The 18,659-nt window shown below is 43.2% G+C and overlaps 1 protein-coding gene across 7 annotated transcripts; it reads right to left on the bottom strand.

Moving 5' to 3' along the window:
• Positions 1-4,161: 4,161 nt before the first annotated feature.
• On the bottom strand, positions 4,162-13,132 carry ccdc150 (coiled-coil domain containing 150). 7 transcript variants are annotated; one of them, XM_047036605.1, is made up of 26 exons: positions 13,059-13,132; positions 12,281-12,637; positions 11,984-12,162; positions 11,736-11,804; positions 11,525-11,641; positions 11,288-11,417; positions 11,138-11,181; positions 10,882-10,974; positions 10,626-10,733; positions 10,424-10,548; positions 10,137-10,314; positions 9,966-10,034; positions 9,723-9,815; positions 9,038-9,121; positions 8,810-8,917; positions 8,196-8,324; positions 7,792-7,949; positions 7,505-7,595; positions 7,207-7,355; positions 7,000-7,114; positions 6,719-6,910; positions 6,500-6,568; positions 6,255-6,386; positions 5,400-5,486; positions 5,056-5,215; positions 4,162-4,225 (listed from the first exon to the last, which is right to left on the bottom strand). In XM_047036605.1, the coding sequence occupies exons 2-25, from the start codon at positions 12,633-12,635 to the stop codon at positions 5,096-5,098; spliced, it is 2,994 nt and encodes a 997-aa protein (XP_046892561.1). In that variant the 5' UTR covers positions 12,636-12,637; positions 13,059-13,132; the 3' UTR covers positions 4,162-4,225; positions 5,056-5,095. The 7 variants fall into 7 exon arrangements, 5 of the variants coding, with proteins under 5 accessions (XP_046892561.1, XP_046892564.1, XP_046892562.1 ...); XM_047036608.1 differs by having other exon boundaries at positions 7,556-7,595; XM_047036606.1 differs by having other exon boundaries at positions 7,792-7,946.
• Positions 13,133-18,659: the final 5,527 nt, after the last annotated feature.

The following is an 18,659-nucleotide window of genomic DNA, read 5'->3' as shown; positions in this document are numbered from 1 at the left end:
TGTACTTTGATACATGTTACAATCTTGAGAAAACCGGGACATACAAATTATGTTTTATTTCAGATTTGGAATAAAGCTAGGCTTGCTGGTAAAGCTTGTTGATGTACTTTTCTGAGGACATATTCTTGGTTCACTTTACAACACGACTCAATCTACTGGACACAAGAAATTGGATTTAAGAAAGGCTGTCCATTACATAAATAATTAGCCTGACGTTGTCATACTCATAATTCTAGTCAGAATATGAGTCTGAAAACTCTCCGTTGGGCTGTGACTACGGGGCATGTTTCAACCGAACTCGTAAAACAAATGCCTCTTCGCTCAATTGGATAGACCTACAACCAATCAGAGCAACGTAATATGTTGTTTGTTGAAAACGAATTCAACCCAAGCGCTCTTTCGTGACGTTGTTGATTACGTTACTGTTGATCATCTGTCCATCATCGTATAAAGCCCGCCCTGGCAATTTCATTGGTCCGTCCCGATTCTGGTTTTCTGTAGTTGTCCCCAATACGAGACCCTCCAGACCCAACTTTCCGAACACATTTTTTTGTGGGCGGGGAGAAGTTGGGCTGGCAGCCAGGCTATAAAATAATGCAAATACCTATAATATACTCTTGTCAATAAGAAGATTACATGAAGAGTACTAAACAAGTACCTATTTTGTATCTGGCTCCTACAACCCGCATGCAAGACTGTCTCAAAATGTTTGGACTGTGCTCATTTGAGCATTGAAAGCACGTGAATAATGATTGTAGGGGGGTTTAAAAGCTTTGCATATTTCTCCTATGCCCACATTCATAGAACTCTCAGGGTTAGATTAACAAAAAAATCTATCCATTGTTATGTATGATATATCCATGTTCCTTTTCAGATATGCTCAATGTTTGTTAATATAAGTTTCAGTCTGATCCTTCTCACCAACAACTTTCAGATTGTAGGACTGAGTATAGTTAATTCTGAATGCCTATAACCCCACTTGTTTAATCATCTCTGCACTGTGTTGAAGTTTCCCACGGTTTGGACCATTGCCTGTGAACCTCTGGCGACTAAAGTACTCTGGGTCGCACCTGTGAAAACCACAGCAAGATGAAAAGTTGGTTTCCAAAGATACTCAGTACATGCCTTCTTCAGCACAAATACATACTGTACAGGATATGATCTGCTAAAATGGTTACTACATGGGGGGGGGGGGGATCTGGTTGATGATGATCTGGTTTTTCAGGGGTCTTGACAGCCTGCAGGAGAGTCACCTGAGAAAGAAGGAGGTGCAAGTGTAACACAAGACGCCAACACAAAATTCAAGTCTGTGGTTCTTTAGGCCATTTAGGTACTAGGTTGGAGCTGGTGGACTCTAAGTGGTGCCACATCAGGCCACCTGTCTCACACGGTTGCAGAGACAGTAGAAACAATGACTGGACTGCAGTAGAGGTTTATATTTTGGGTTGGATGCTAAACGCTCAGCGTAACCAGCAGTTAGAATCTTTAACTCTGTGTTTTTGAGAATGTTGTGCTGACAATGATCTTTGGCACATATTTGACAGTTGGGAGTGGTACAAACAATAGTCGGTCTGTTGAAATACACTCACTTTCATTTTCAGTATTGTTCACCTCACATTTCCCAAAAGGCTCATTCACAGAGACTGTGCCTGCAACATTGCCTAATTCCAGTAAATCCAGTTACTCTGACTGTAGAAATATTTTTGGGTGTGAGATGACAGACACTTGGAATTAAAGACCACATTTATTTGAGATATGTATCAGAAAGAGAGAGAGAGTAATAAACAATCCTTTGGTAAATGAATATACAGAAAATATTGCATCTGGCAATGTTACTGGCACATCAGTTTATATGTTTCTCTTGTGATTAAGAGGTCCGCTTTTACAATAGTAGAAGAAAAAGCATTCTACATCTCAGATCAAAAATCCTGCAATCTGCCACCACATCACAGACAAGTAGACTTTTAGGGATTAGGTCAATTAGGTAAGTAAGATCAATCAAAGCCCAAGTGCCCACAGCTGGCTACTCCTGATAAGGGACCACACCTAAAAATGACTCTTCACAGGGCATCAGAAATGTATTGAGGAGAGAATCATTCGACCCTGTGATTGAACAACCTCACAGGGGGTGAGGAGGAGTATTTGTCAAACAACCCAATCTCCTAGCCAGAGCTTCCCCAGTACCCCTGACCCTTCAGGTTGATGCTGGCCCTGCCAGAAGAACCAGAACATGTCCTCAACCCAAACAATTTTTGTGTCCTTTGTTGACCAGCCAGGGGCGGTTCTACACGGGGGCCTACAGGGGCCAGGGCCATATGCTGTGGTCATAGATGTCAAATGTCTGCATACAAGGTATTGAATGCTAGTTTAAGTAGTTAGTGTTTTAGCAAGCTCTTGGGCTTTCAGCCTCAATGTTCTCTTTTTATAGATGTCCATCATCCTGGCACACAGAGTGAGAGGTCTACAGTAAGAACTACTGTACTAAGAACTAAGAATCCCTCTGAAGATATCTGAGACCCTGATGACCGTCTGGAGCCTGAGCCAAAGACCCACTAACATAAAGGGATTGATTCGCTCATCTCTCAACTCATTGGCAGAGATTGCCATTTTGAAGTTCCCACCTCTCACACTGATTCAATATGAGACACCGTCTTGGTGTGGCTGTGCTATTTTCCACACCGCAGCCATCCAAACCTCTTAAACTCACTCTTCCATCATCCGTGCTGCAGCAAAGTGTCCATCCGCCACACATCCACATTTCTTTCAGGTATAAAGGGCAGTTTAAGTCAATCTGTGCGTGCGTGTCCGAAGAAAGATCCAACTCCTCAGGCATCTTGAGGTCTGTGACCAATGGGGTTTGAGAATGACCTACCTCCTGAGACCCTTAGTTCTGTGAACCAATGGGGTTTGTACATGAGTGGTATGCTTCCTTTGAATAAATTGTCGGTTGATTTAAATGACAATTTCTCATATAGACTGTTGCAGATGACATGTGCCTAAAGAGGCTAAAAGCTACCCAGAACGCAAATGCTCCTTTATCTGTGTTGGTGAAATGTGAGTCTCACAGCATTTGTCTGTCCATAAATGAGCCATCAAAAAGAACAATTCAGTCGGCTTGGCAGAATGATGGTAACTTTCTATGTAAACAACCACAGATGTCTTGTTTGCGTAAGAACATGCTCTCATCACTACCAGGAATGGTGTAGTAGAGAGTGTAATGCAATATATATATATATTTTTTTACATTCATCTGGTATTGTGACCACATTACTTTCACATTGGGCAATCAATGGCATTAAGGTGAAGGATGGTTTTGCATTTGTATATTTTCCCTTGTCTTGACTTCATCATGCCAATGTGGCTACATATAGTTTCTATACATGGTATTTCACCGTACTGTCAACACTGGTTAACAAATAAATTACATAGCCTCACCAGCTTGTTCTCTCTGTTCATATGACCTTCTTAGATGTGTCAACCTTCTTCAGAAAATGCCAAACTTGTAAAATGGTCTCAGGAATGGAAACATGGCATACAGAACTTTAACAACCCCTGTTGAGAACTGCAGTGACTCCTCCCTGCTTGATGAACTCAGACCGCCCCTCACCAGCCAAACATGGAGTGATTGTAGAAGACTTGAGTACAATAATCTGTATGATTTGAAATTTCATGTTCAAACACATGCACATAATACCACAATCACAATGTGTACTGTACATACAAAACGGTACTGGTGAAACCAGAATACAATTACACACAGTTCTATTGAAAATATTTTTTATTTTTAAAATACTACTCATACAAAAAACAACATTTGTACAGACATATCAGAAGAAGTTGGTAATGATAGTACAGTTGATATGATGAACCCCCCCCCCCCCCCCCCCCCCCCCCCAAGTTAAACAGTTTACAAACACTTCTCAACTATACAGCTGATATATATGGCTATATCATACATATGGCTGATATAACATTTATGGGTGTCAATGTTCAATTCAAACTCAAATAAAAAAGCAATTACTGTGGAGATGATGTCCTTTATGTGTGAGTGTTTATGCTTGAAAGTGCAAGCATATGTGTGAGTGTGTCAGTGTGTGTGTGTCATTGTGCTGCTCTGTCCAGGTTTGTATCCTTTGGCGATGCGTGCCAGCTCTCTCTTGGTCTCCCAGCGGTGCATGGTGGAGGTCCATCTCTGCCAGTCTGGTTCCACACTGTCGCTCGCCGGCTGCAATGAGGACAGCAACCAAATAGGCGGTTATCAATTTAGCGACCGTGGCAAAACACTGCAATACCCTAACGACTACTGCCACTGGGCAAACATGGTTAGAAAAACACCACAGCCATGTGCCTCTGCTCAGACTAATCCTGCCTCACACACAGCCCTTGCACAGCCCTCGCCATTTTTTTTTACAAGGATTTAGGGGATCCAATTTGGGGGGGAAAACCACAGGCTTTCTGGTAGTGATGCACATACTACAGTAATGTACCCAATGAACATAAAAGTACTTATGTACTTTACTAGTACTAATATAGACTAGGTTGCTCAATAGTCATGATATGTTCCTATATTAGCAGTGTTTCTCAGGTTGTACTGGCTTGGCCCAGAATGCTGGCTATCAGTTCCCTCAACTCAACACTCCACATTATACATTCTGTCAATGTTTCTCTCTTACGCTCAGAAATGAGTCGGACACATTCGATTACACTTGTGAAAGGCCTGGTTTTTCGCAACTGAGAAAATGTTCGGGTTCTGAAAGAAAAAACGTGGGGGTCGTGCAATCAGCAAAGGCTGCCTGGGAATCTGAAAGCACTTAAATATAAGATAATGACCAGTTTTATCTTCTCCACATATTTAACACAATATTGCCACTTGCTGTGTCAACTGCAGCATATAGTTCTCAGTGGCATTATTCATTAGTTGTTTTTAACCCCATTTAATTCACTGTGTTTACAAAATAAATCTACTTTATGGTTGAAGAACCAAGCCATGTCTGTATGGAAGCTGGACTGGGATGAGTGTGGAATCTTTTAGAAGTGTGGTCAGAGCACGAGTACCTTCCTGCGGTGTCTGGAAGAGGGGGTGTGCTCGCCGTCTTTAGCGCTGCCTGGGGAACGCAGCCTGCTCTGCTGTGGTTCCCCCCCCCGGAGTCCTGGTCCTCGGAACGTCGAAGTTAGAGCGAAACCAGTGGTGAGCCTCCTCCAAGTTCTCAGAGATCTACAGAAGGGATATGAATGTTTAGGTCTGAACTTGGGTGGGTCAGGCAACGCCACACTGCCCACGATCGCTCGAGACCCACCAAAAGTGTACATTGAGTGGAAAACGAAGGACGAATAAAAGTGGCAGAATTGGAACAGGCCTTCAAATGAAGGAGGGTGACAGAGCGGAGGTCGCCTCGTACCTGCTGGGACTCCAGACTCACGTCCCACAGCTTCTGCTCGGCCTCATCCTTGGCCTCCTGCAGCTTCCGGATCTCCTCCTCCAACATCTGCAGATACACACATTGCTTTAATTAAGATGCTGAACCACACCCGTTATAGCAGCAAAGTCCAAATTCACATTCCTTGATCCTATGTACGGTGCAACAGAATGGGATTGTACGCGTGACAAACACTTGGCCAGAAGTCCTTAAAAAACGTGCATGTGTTATTGCCCAAGAAACAAAAATGGCAAAAACTTGAAGAAAAGTCTTTACATCACTGAAGTGTATTTTCATAAATACCTTAATACAACTTCAGTTTATAAAGCCTTTCAAAAACAACCTTTTTATGTGCGTTCTCAAGGGTAAAATAACCATTTCTTGTTCCATGCAGCTTGCCTCAATTAACCTCGCAGCCTGGTCGAACTTTCTGGAACTTTCATGGAGCAGGCGTGGCCAGGCAAAACTGCAGAGGCGTGCCGCAAGCATACCAAACATTTAATAGGACAAACATAAATTAAATAAGTAAAAGTGTATACACCTTATACATAGCAAAGAAATACATACAATTACACCTTAAACCTGTAATAATTAACCTGTAATTATAAGTACCTGTAAATAACCTGTAAGTACAGAAAATAACAGGCAATTAATCTTAATTTACATGAAAGACAAATCATTGAACTGGCTCTAACACCCGTGTTTCCTTCATTGCTGTCATTCCTCCTTCTGACCTTTCCTTGTCTCCTACCCCCGAAGACTGGGAGAGTTTTGCGTGTTATCTTTGTTAACGTGGCTCGGTGAACCGTAACCTTTCATTCAGGTCTTCTAGTTTACCTGACACTTGTCCTGCATCGCCAGTCTCATCTCCCTCGCTGACTCTAGCTCCCCCTCCTGGCTGAATGACAGGCGCTGCAGCTCCCTCTGGAGGAAAGTGGTCTCACTGCGGAACTGCTGGATCTGCTGGCCCTGCACACCAGCACACAGTGCTCATAAAGTGTGTCTGTGTGTGTGTGTTTTAAATGTGCGTGAGAGAGTGCCTGAATGTTTATGGTATCTGTGTGTGTCTGTGTGTGTCCTACCTGCTCAAGGTTTTTCCTCTCATACTCTTCCTTAAGAGCTTCCACGTTCTTCAGCTCCACTTCCATGTTCTGTCCATGAAGGAAGGAAGAAACAAGAGCAGGAATCAGGCAAGGATACGCATTAGGAAGAGATATTATCAAGGTACGGTGCCAAAGTCACTTCCTGTAATGCTGTACTGGGCCGGTGTGTCAGATGCTTCATAAAAAAGTGTGAACTACCTTTAGTTTGTGGGAGTTAATCAGCACAGCTCTGCTCTCCAGGTGTTGCTTTAGCTGGGTCTTCTGATCTTTAATACGGTCTCTCTGATTGGACACCATCTTCTCCAGCTCAGACACCTTCCCCCGAAGCTCCCGATTGGCTCGGGAAAGGTCACCTGACTTGGCAGAAGAGTCTTCCAGAGCCTTTTTTAACTGATGGGTACCAAGGAAGAGATTAAGCAAGAGAGTGGTAGAAGAGGGTGTATGTGAGGGTGTGTGTGTATGTATGTGTGTGTACATACCTCGGAGATCTCTGTTTTAGACACCTTCCTCAGAGAGTCCTTCTCTTTACTCATGTGCTCCAAATGCTCAGAAAGTTGACCAATCTGTGCCCTGGCCTCGTGTAGCTCCGCCTCTCTGAGACACCACACGCACACACACTTGTCTTACTCAAACAAAGCTATTCTAAACACACATATAGCATTTCCATCATTAGAGCCAGTCTTTACCTCTGTAAGACGGTATTCTGGTGATGGTCTCTAGCCATGTCAAGCTTCCCCTGCAGGGTAGTGTTGGCCAACACGGCTTGCTCCAAACTCAGAGCTAGTTTTTTGTTGTCCAGCCTGGCCATGTCTAAGGTTTCTCTCAGGGGTCCCAGCTAGATAAATTGGAACAGCGTTTCCTTGTCAGTCGTCATGGTTATCACATCAGTCAATACTGGGCAAGTCAACACAAGGTTGTCTGTATGTGTGTTTTTTAATCAGGAGGAAGGTGATGGCTAGGTTAGGTTGTGCAGTAGGGCATCACTTTGTTTCTCTTTGATCGAGTGGTTTGCAGGATGACTTGCAGATTCTTCACCTCGGTCTGTAGTCTCTCGACCTCTCTCTGACCCTGCAGTCTGGAGTACACGCATCAAACATACATATTCACAAATCAACACACATACTCACTCACTTACTCACTAACACACACACACATACACACATAGACTTAAGAACAGATACCCGTACACACACACACACACACACAGACACACATAGACTTAAGAACAGATACCCGTACACACACACACACACACACACAAAGATACCTACTTGTCTCTCCTGAGCGCGGCCAGCTCCTGCTCCTGCCCCCCCAGCTCCTGCTGCAGGCTCTCTGTGCTGAGCTGGAGTCTGGCGTGGGAGGCCATGACCCCCTCCAGGGTCTGGGACAACGTGCCCCCACCCCGGGAGGCACCCCCCAGCTCACCCTGCTGGAGCGCGGGAACACAGCACACACACACACCATAAGGAACAACGACGGACTGGTCTCCGAACAATAACCCCATATAACTGTCTCCCTTGAGTTGTGAGTGGACAGAACAGGCGTGCGTGACACGGCCGCCACCGCGGGACCCCATACCGAGGTCAACGGTTGTGCAGCGACAACTCTCGTGCGTGTGCTTTTGCCTATCCCAAGACGTTGCATTGAGGTGACCCCCCTCTTGTTGACCTCTGACCTTGTCCCTGTGCTGCTCCTGCAGACGGGAAAGCTGTTCCCTCGAGCTCTGGAGCGCCGACACGGCGCGCTCCCTCTCCGCCAAGGCCACCGCCACCGCCCCCCGCTGGGCCTGCACCTCCTCCCTGGTCTGGGGGTGGAGGGTTGTTGGAGAAGGATTACATAAGGGGGGGGGGGGGGGAGAGAGAGATAGAGATATGAGTGTGTTAGGACAGCTACTGTACTAATAATGTCATACAGATGGAATGGCTGTACTGGTATTGTTGCACTGGGCCTGGTCAAATACAGACCGTTCCTTGACTCGGACCACTGAAATACTGTTAGCACGATGCACTATCCTTGAATATCTGCTGTGCTATATATCTGCACGTCTATGTATGTCACTTTGGATAAAAGGGTCGGATTAATGAATAACACATGGCACGTTGTTGCATTAGACATGTTTACTAGAGAGGTTACTACGAAGGTATACATGTTGGAGTTGCTTCTCCAGCTTATGGCAAGATGTCTTCCATGTACTCAGTTCAGCACCAGCCTACGCAGGAGAGAGTACAACAGATGTCCGTTGGTAGGCAAGCTTGTATTCAGAAAGTGTGTGTGCGCGCGTGTGTGTACCTGCGTGTACTTGTTCTCCAGACAAGTGCTGGCCGCGTTTTGTTGCACAGTTTCTACCCGGGCATCCTTCAGAGCTTGTAGCTCCTCCTCAAGATGATCCACTCTCTTCTAGTGGGACAAAAGCCAACAGAAGAGAGCAGCATTGTTGAATGGACTACAAATATGGATGAACAACCAGTGGTGTGGCAGCGTGGCAGTGTGTTATAGGGCCATATGGGATCTCTTTACCTGTAGTTTTCCTTTCTCATAAGCCAGCTTGCTCTTGTTGTCAGTAAGCTCATCCAGCATTTGTTCCACCTGCTGCTGTGCATGCTGGGTAACAGAACAGAGAAGACAAAAAAGGGAAGGAGAAAATGAGGAGAAGAAATTAATATTACATATATACACAACAGGCTGTGGCAAAATTATATGAGCAGTGAAGAAAGTAAGTTGCCAATAGCACAACTTAAGGTATTATATTCAGCACTAGCACAACTGTAGAAACTCTAGGAAATCACTGCAAAGGGCACCTCTAAAGGGCACCCCTAAAGGACACCCCCGCAGCAGAGTGAAACATCAGAGCGATGAGAAACAGACCATATGAACTTCAGTTTATTTTCAATTGAAACAAAGCAAAGCTAAATTTGTAACTGTATTCACCATTCCCCCTTTGAAATTCACAGAGCACAGGCTTGACGTGACTTATATTTTATTTTATAGTTTTTATATATTTATATTTTATTTTTTATTCCCCTTAGTATTAGCTAAATCCCCCTTAGTATTAGCTAGACTTTGCTCCTTTTGTATAATTAGTCCACATATTTAAGTTTCAACATTCCTATATGTTTAATGTATGCACCTCCCTGCCAAAGTAAATTCTTTGTTTGTGCAAACATTCATGGCAAATAAAATCCCATCTGATTCTGATTCTCACCTGTTGGTGCTCCATTGCTGCCAACTTTCCCATGAGCCTCCTGTTCTCTCCTTCCAGTCTCTGCAAGGTGGAGCTCAGAGTCTCCGCCTCTTGCTGTCAATCATAGAAAAGCCAGAACACCATTGGTCAGAAGGCATTATTGAAGAGATGGTCCTTTTAGCTAATGAATCGTGAATTCTAAATGCCCTATCACACAGCTATGAGCTGACACTAAATTCAGATTTGATGTTGCACTGTCAGTACCTTAGTCTCAGTGAGTTGATGCTCCAGTGAGCTCCTCTCTCCCTCAAGCTTAGAGACCACTACACATATCTGAGAGACAAAAATGTAATAAGAGACACCAAAATAAACCCCATGTGCTACACAGGACCAACGTTTTGAGTTTCAGGAGATATTATCAACTGACATCGGTACCTCGGTTTTAGCAGAGTCCCTGTTTTGTCTCATGACATCTCTGTCTTTTTGGGCGGTCTTCAGCTCCCCCCGTAACCTCTCAATGGTACGCTCCAGCAGTTGCCTCTGAGTGACAGCTGTCTCCTGGGTAACCGTGGAACTCTGAACAAGCAGGGTGTGTTCATCTTTCAGAGTCTCCCTATGGGGATCAATTGTTCCTATTGGTTGATGCGTTTTAGCACAGGTATTTGGATAAATAAAGTGCTTGAACAGGATCATATCAAGCTATCACGTCAACAAGCACCTACAGCTCCGACTGCAGTTGAACTTTCTCCGACAGAGCCCTCTTCAGTTCCCCTTGGATGTTGCGTCTGGCTGCCTCCAGTATCAGGTCTTGCTCTTGTATCTGCTGGACCACGCGACCTCTCTCCGCCTGAAATAGAGACACAGGCAATTAGCGTGACCATGATTGTGTGTCTGAGCATGTGGTTGTGCGTGCAGAGCCGGTACCTTGATGCTCGCTTGGTGTTCAGTCTGTAGCCTGGCGTTCGCCACTGTGACAGAACGTTGGGCAGCACTCAGTTCAGAGCACTGGTTCTCCAACTGGTCATTCAGACCCTGTGTATGGTACCAGGACCGAGAGAGGGTGCCAGAGAGAGGACAAGCGAGACAGCACTAGCGCTATACTTTCCACAAACATGAAACCGTGTTTATACCAGGTGCTGTAACGCCAGTGTTGTACAGTAGAACAGGGTGCGGTGCTGACCTGTAGTTTGTCTGCAACTGCTCTCAGCTCCACACCGTCCTTCAACAGCCAGCTGTTCTCCTGCTGCTGCTTCTGCAGGGCCAGCCGTGCACTCTACACACACACACACACACACACACACACACACACACACACACACACACACACACACACACACACATATAAACCTCCAATTATGCATTCACACACACACACACACACACACACTATGTGGATTGTTGGCTTTCACTTCATGTTTACTACCTGAGGAACTTACTTTTAGTTCATTAGTCAATTCAAACACCAAGCAATCTTTCACCTCTGTGAATAGAAAACTAGGACATTAAGATATTAAGACAAACGTGAGCAAGAAAATTAGGAAACAATCAAAAACGTTATCCCACACAATACAGTTCTACGTCCTGACCGGTCTGATCTTTGAGCTGCTGACACTCCTCTTGCAGTCTCCGCCCTCTCTCCTCCTCTTCCTGTAGTCTTTCTCTGACAGACTGTGCGTCAGAACCAAGGGCTTTGCAGTGTTCCTGTACCATCTGAGCCTGGGGTGGTGGGGGACCAGAACAATGAGTTGTAGTTTTAGTTCACGTTTCAGTTTTTCTCTTTCTTTAGTGTTGCATCTGCCCAGCATATTTGGATTCATAAATACCTGTCTTCTCTCCTTCTCCACCACTCTCTCCATCTCCTCCACCCTCTGAAGGAGCTCACTCTGGGATTTGAAAGCCTTGAAAGAGCGAGCAGACTCCTGGGTCACCTGATCCTCCATCTGAGACAGGCAACCGCCATGAAGGACAACATTTGGTGATTATGGCTGGGAAATGAAACACTAGTCGGTTTTGGTCTTAAAATGGCTGAATCACCTCTGTCAGTTTCTCGCTCATCTGGACTTTAATCACCTTCAACTCCTCAGCAGCCAAAGCCACATCCATCTATGTCAACACAAACAAGGGATGTAATTAAATCAGGAAGTTATAATTGTGTAGCAAAAATAGGATGGCCATTAGCATTCCCCAGCACATCCTCAAGCAGCAAGTCTTTTGTTCAATAGTTATTGTTTTGTAGTAGTAACTAAATATAGATATGTACTGTGGTTTGAGTTGTAAGCTACCTTAGTAGTGGTGGCCTGCTCCAGGGCCTCAGCCAGCCTGTGGACCTCCTGCTGGGCCTCATCTCTGTCCACACAGGCCTGACAGAGCTGGTCCCTCAGTTTCATCACCTCCCTCATGGAGGTCCTCTGCTCCTCCTCACTCTCCTGCTGCAGTACTGCCAGCTGCTCCTTCAGGCGGGCTGGACACACACATATAGTACAGATAGACAAATAATTGAGCTTTAAATGACAGATGCCTACACATGCAAGTCCAGTCTGTTTACTTTTCTAATGACAGTTTCTGTCAGTAGAGTTTACCCGAGTGCGAGGGGTCCATCTCTCGCTCTGTCTCCAGGCGGAAGGTGGTGAGCTTGAGGGTTTGCAGCAGACTCTCCACACGACACACTCTGCTCACCAACAAGTTGCACTGGCGCCACAGAGTCCCTTCGCCCCCCTCTGCTCCCCCGAGTATTTGCCTCATCTTGAGGGGGCTAACAGGACGCTGGACGTCCACCGGCTCCAGCAGCCGCTCTCTGGAGACCCCTAAACTGTTCATGTCTTTGATGAGAGCCTCGGCCTGCTCCTCGGCCACCAAAAGGCGCTGCTGTAGTAAGGATAACGCCTCTGGAGTCGAGGCACCCACATTCAGGGACGGAATCACTGTGCGGGACATTGCTGGAGTAACAAGAGGTACCGATTAGTTACAAGCACTGCAGGCACGATGCTTTCCCAGGCGCGCTACATGCTATTCCAGCGTGCTGTGGGATCATTGGCTTCATTTTCATACATCACTCTTAATGAATATATGAAAATAACGTGAGGCCTATTTCAGATCTATTTACTTGAGTTGACAAAAGTAAGACAAACTGTCAGGAAATTAAGTTCGCCAACGTCGTAAACTAAGGAGTGAGCGCATTCACAACAAATCACAGCTATGTCTGTGATTGGCTTGAGGGTAAATGAATCGAGCAACATTGGCTTGTTAACAACAACATTACGTGCATAGTAATTAGTAGCATTTATTGAATAACTAAGGAAAGACATGGGTTTCACAAATGTTTAAAATCAGCCACCGACTCTAAGGAAAATTCCTTACCAGAAATTGCCCGCAGTTACTTCCTGCCCGTTTCTATAGAGACGCGTGTAGTCCCCTCTGTTCAAATCGACAGCTCCTCAAGTAATTCGTCATAAAAGTTCCGATTCCACTGTACACACACAGATGGCAGTCTGAACCATAGATAATAGTCCTATAAGCCTTCATATATATCTATGGTCTGAATAACACCTCAAATGTTTGCTTCGGCTTTTATATTGCCCTTGACAAATGACTGTTGTTGTCCTTTATTTGAATTTTAAAACAGACTATTTCCAGTAAATACCAATGCCAGCACAAATAATTATGTTAGATAAAAATGATCTAACTACAGAGGGTACCATGTCTGTGGAATTTGTCGCCCGTTTCAAATAGTGATCCTAGTCACGAAAAATAATGTAATATTTTGTGACACGTTCACAAAATTATCAATTTTTTCGTGACTATGCCACGTTTTTTCAACCAGTGCATTTCAATGTAGAGAATATTTCGTGACCTCGGAACATTTTAATTACCCAATTCATTTCAATGGAGCAACACAATGGTGAAATGTTTTCGTGTTAATTTAATATTTTGTTCTTTTTTTAAGCGATAAATAGGCTACACGAGTTCATAATATAACTTGCCGTGTTCTTTTTTAAGAGGTAGGCTAGGCTAGAACATTCATTAGAATAATATCATAACCTATTAAAGCTTAACCACTGATCCGTGCTTTTACGTATCCTTTACCACCCGTATTCAACCGATCTTCCTATTTATAACTAAGAAAGGACTTAAGCAATAACCGAGGAAAGATAGAAGATGTCGTTCATAATGGAACGAGACCTGGACAACGACAGCACGCGAACTGGCTGGTTGCCCTGGCTACTATCTACCGCGCTATTTTAACTTCCATTGCGACTTCATCCCCCTTTCCATATAAATGAACCTGCTCGATTTTTCAAGTACGTTTTGATGAAGTTGCTAGCTATAATTCCTATTTTTGCAACAAAACATAGAAGCCCAACTGTATTGCAATTATTATTATTTTTTGCAGTGTAAACATTTAAGAATAGGAGGCATATTGAGGAATAATGTGGTCCCGGTTCTTGGGCCTTTTGTTATATTGCAAGAAGAAAGCAACACGAGGCAGGCATTAACTTCACTCTTTATCTAAACTAGGAGCAGCTCTACAGCATGGTACATCCAGAGCCTGTTTAAGGAGAGCCTGCCCACTCCCTATTAAGCCCCATTGTACCGAATTTTGTTGCAGTTCTACCAGAGTTACACTGGGAGTGATCGTGGTCGAGTGCAAAATGAATGGGAGTCTATGGAGCTAAACGGCTAAATTTGTCTCTTTCGCCTGATTGTTGTTGATAAATCTCAGATGTGATTGTAGTTTTTGCATGTTCAACATAGATTACAAGTCAAAAGTTGAATGAACGAGTACTTATATCCTTTCGATTTCTTACGTGGTAAGTCGTTGTGGCCCATAACACGCTAGCATTCTGCTAACGAATGCTGATTGGTTAGTGAAGGACTGACTACGACCAGAGATCCCGCTTGATGGCATCCGAAGCAGAACCAGAATGTCAGAGCATTAGCAACATTAGCAACGACATTAGCAAGCCAAAACTATTTCTAGCATGTGTATTGACAGGGAGAGCCTAACCTGTCAGCTGTGTTGTCGATGCCTCGAGAGAAAAGTGGAAGTAACCAGAGCTTGGCGTCAAGCAGTAGCTCTGGTTGTACTTGTGTACGACGTCAATGCCATTTTCAAAGGTTTTTTGAGAACAGAAAGGCGACTTTAAAAAATCCAACACCCCGCGGTGTGTATTTTTTTTGCCTCCCCTTTCGATTTCAGAATTCAAATTACTAGACAACAAATTATATCCTGAGAAAAGTGGATTTTGAGGGGTATAGCTCCATAGACCTCCATTCATTCTGCACTCAACCGTTAGCGCCCTCATATGGAACTTGAGTGGAACTGCAACCAGTTCAGAACCCGGAAGTTTCCCGAGAGTGGGAGTTCTCTCTTTATCAGACATTCTCTGATTTTAGCCAACATTGGAGTTTCTTTAGCAAAGAAATGGAAAGGAAAAGAAAAGGAGAAAAACTATGGACACAGCAAGCAAATGCTGCACAATGTAGAAGTATAGAATACATGTTTACGCCGTCAAAAGACGGAGAGTTTGCAGCCCGAAGATGCGGCTGTACCAGAGGCGCCAGTAAGCTGCTGTAATTTCGACATTTAGAAAATTCAAATATCATTCCAAACCATATTGTTTTAATTTTTCTAAAAACATTATACATTTGGTATTACTGTTAGCCAATATATAGGCTATACATTTTAAATGAAGTAAAATAAATGGCCAAGAGAAAAAGGCACTCATCTAAATATGCACAACATGTTTTTTGGCTTCAAATAATAAATGTGCTATGTGGCTCAAATGTAATTGTCTGGATTTTTTGTTCTGTGTATTAAAGGAGGCACAGGTGACACAGGGAAAGAGATGGAGGCTGCTGTGGTGACAGGGTCCAGTGGAGAGACTATGACAGGTGCAGCACTAAAACTGTACACAAGAGTCAGTCTGTTAACAGGGTTATTATATGGAAATTCGTTTGTTGAATCGATAGTCAATATTGATTATAGTTAACTGATTATTGTTCTTTTGCAACATCAAATAGCAGATGCAGAAACAGAGACAAGTATGGAAAAAAGAAAGTGAGGGAGAAAGTGGAGGGGGGGGGGTGAAACGATAACAGGGTTCACCTTACGGCCTATTTGTAGGCGTGTTACCTGTTCCACTGCGCATGCGCAAAACAGATTTGCTGGCACCGTGGGAAATGGGAAAACAAATAAGGAAAAATAAAATCAACGTAAATTCGACCCATTATTTCGTTTTGGTTTCCTTGTTTATTATAATTCCCGTTTCGAGCTGAAAGCAATGCAACAAACGTCAGTTTTCATATTTGGTTCATACAGAAAAACAGAAAAACTAAATATTGATTCGTTATTTTGTTTTTGGTTTGCCAGATTAAATGGAATGATACACGGACCGAGAACAATGACGTTGACGTCTTACGCTAGTTTGTGTTGTAGTTCCGTAATGGCGACGGAGAAAGATGCGAGCTAAGCCATTCGGCCCGTTGTGGCAACACTGCCGAATATCTATAAACTAAAGCCGGAGCAAGAACAAGTTTTGCTGAGTTTTATTAGTGGCCATGATGTTGTGACCCTCCTCCCCACGGAGTTCGGGAACAGTTTGATTTTCCAGCTACGGCAGCTTGCTCTGTTACACTAGTGGTGAAGGACCTTACTAAATTCGGACTTCAAATTGCTGGCCTCAGTCTATGCTAACAGACTTAAGTACGGTGGCCCTGAAGTGCAAATCACACCCCCTAATATGAGTACATCCCCCCCCCCAAATGAAAACACTTTTTGGGGGACTCAAAAACAATGTGTTTTTGAGTTAATGTAATGTCGTTTTCCATTTGGTGGAGCGTGTTTTTGTATTGGGGGGAGGTGAACAAGTCATCCGATTTGGGGGGAGTTGACTCGTATTGGGGGGGAGTGTTTTCATTTGGGGGAGGTACTCATATTAGGGGGTGTGATTTGCACTTCAGGGCCAGCGTACTTAAGCCTTGTCTGAATGAAATAATCTCTGTTACTCAGAGTGGTTTTATGAAGGGAAGACACATTTCCAACAATATACGCCTTGTATTGGATATTTTAAATTATTGTGACTATTTTGATGATGACGCAATTATACTTTTTCTAGACTTTTACAAAGCCTTTGATTCTGTTGGAACACCACTTCATCCAGGAGGCTCTTTCTTGTTTTGTGTTTGGAAAGAACTTAATATAGAACAAAGAACAAAATATAATTCAAACTCTTTACAGAAACATTAATAGTAGGGTCTCCTTGTCCAAAGGTACTTCACCCCGATTTGATATTAATAGAGGAATTAGACAAGGTTGCCCTATATCACCATTCTTATTTTTGCTAGCAGCTGAGCTCCTTAACCTGTATACTGTACACTGTACAAATGTTGAAGGTATTGTCGTTGGGGAACATTTTCTTATCACAAGCCAACTGGCTGATGACACATGTCTTTTTCTGAAGAATGAACTACAGGTACCTGTGATTCTGGATGCTTTAAAGATTTTTCCTGGGGCTTCTGGGCTTTTTATTAATCATAGTAAGAGCGAAATAATGACTGTACACCTGTCGGATAAGACCTCTATTGGTGGCCTAGCTGTAAGGCAATCAGTGAGGTATCTTGGTATTGTGATTAGCAGGTCCTTTATTGAGAGAATTTATCTGAACTTTGCTCAGAAGATAAAAACAGCTAAGACTATTTTTAATTGTTGGTTGCAAAGAGATCTTTCTATATATGGCAGAGTTTTATTGTCTAAAGCAGAGGGACTTTCAAGTTTAGTATATCCAGCATTATCTTTATATGTTGATCCAAAGACATGTGCGGCCATTAATTCACTCCTATTCAAGTTCATTTGGAAAAACAAAACAGAATATGTACGTCGCAAAACAATCACCCAAGCTTACTCAAAAGGAGGATATAACGCTTTAGATTTTATTCGTGTGAATAACACATTTAAAATCAATTGGCTTAAGCACTGCGTACATCAGAACAATGATCCTTGGTTTTATATCCCAAATTTGTTATTTGAGCAATGTGGTACTCTTCAATTCTTACTATTTTGTAATTTCATATGTATTAAACTACCCGTAAAATTGGCCAACTTTCACAAACAAGCTCTTGACGCCTGAAAATTAGCTTTTAATCACAATTTCTCTCCCCACAAATGTATTATATGGAACAATCAGTATGTGTTGTATAGGAATAAGTCAATTTTCTTCTCCAATTAGTTCAAGGATAATATCATCTTCATTTTAGATCTGTTAAATGACAGTGGTGATCTGTATTCTTTTGAGGAACTTATGCAAAAGACTGGTGCACACCTGTCACGTAAAGAATATGAAAAGGTTGTTAAAAGTATAAAGAAATTCAAATCAAATCTAATTTATTTGTGTATTGCCCTTTTTACACGCAAGCATGTCACAGAGGGCTTCACATGCGCCCATAGAACTGCCCCTCAACCAACCTAAACCCTCAAGGAAGACAAGGAAAAACTCCCAGAAAAGGGAGTTAATGGGTTACCTTACTGAGATCTGCTAATCACAAAACCAAATAGCAATTTCTTGTAAAGACCCAGACCTCATATGGGTCTTTCACGGGTGAGATGCCTCGATTATCAATTAATGGGTTAGACCTTATTGACAGGAAATGTAATAATCTTCACATCAGGCAATCAATATTGATGATTCACAGTGACTCTCCCAGAGCACTTCACTTTTGGAAATCTAATTTCCCTGAAATGATGATAGCATGTGTATGGTCTGATCCGCATAGATTTTTTATTTCAAATAAAACTAAAGAAGTTTATATGAAGATCCTACATAAATATTACTCTTGCAACGCTTTCTTAAATACATTTAAACCAGATGTTTCACAGCTATGCTGTTTTTGCTCTGGTCAAGATGAGTCCATTCTTCATCTATTTTACAGAAGCACATTTTTACGGAAGTTCTGGGCCGATGT

The sequence above is a fragment of the Hypomesus transpacificus genome, chromosome 15 (assembly GCF_021917145.1).
Source record: "Hypomesus transpacificus isolate Combined female chromosome 15, fHypTra1, whole genome shotgun sequence".
Taxonomy (NCBI): Eukaryota; Metazoa; Chordata; class Actinopteri; order Osmeriformes; family Osmeridae; genus Hypomesus; species Hypomesus transpacificus.
The sequence above is the reverse complement of the archived record's forward strand: the minus strand, read 5'-3'. Positions and strand labels throughout refer to the sequence as shown.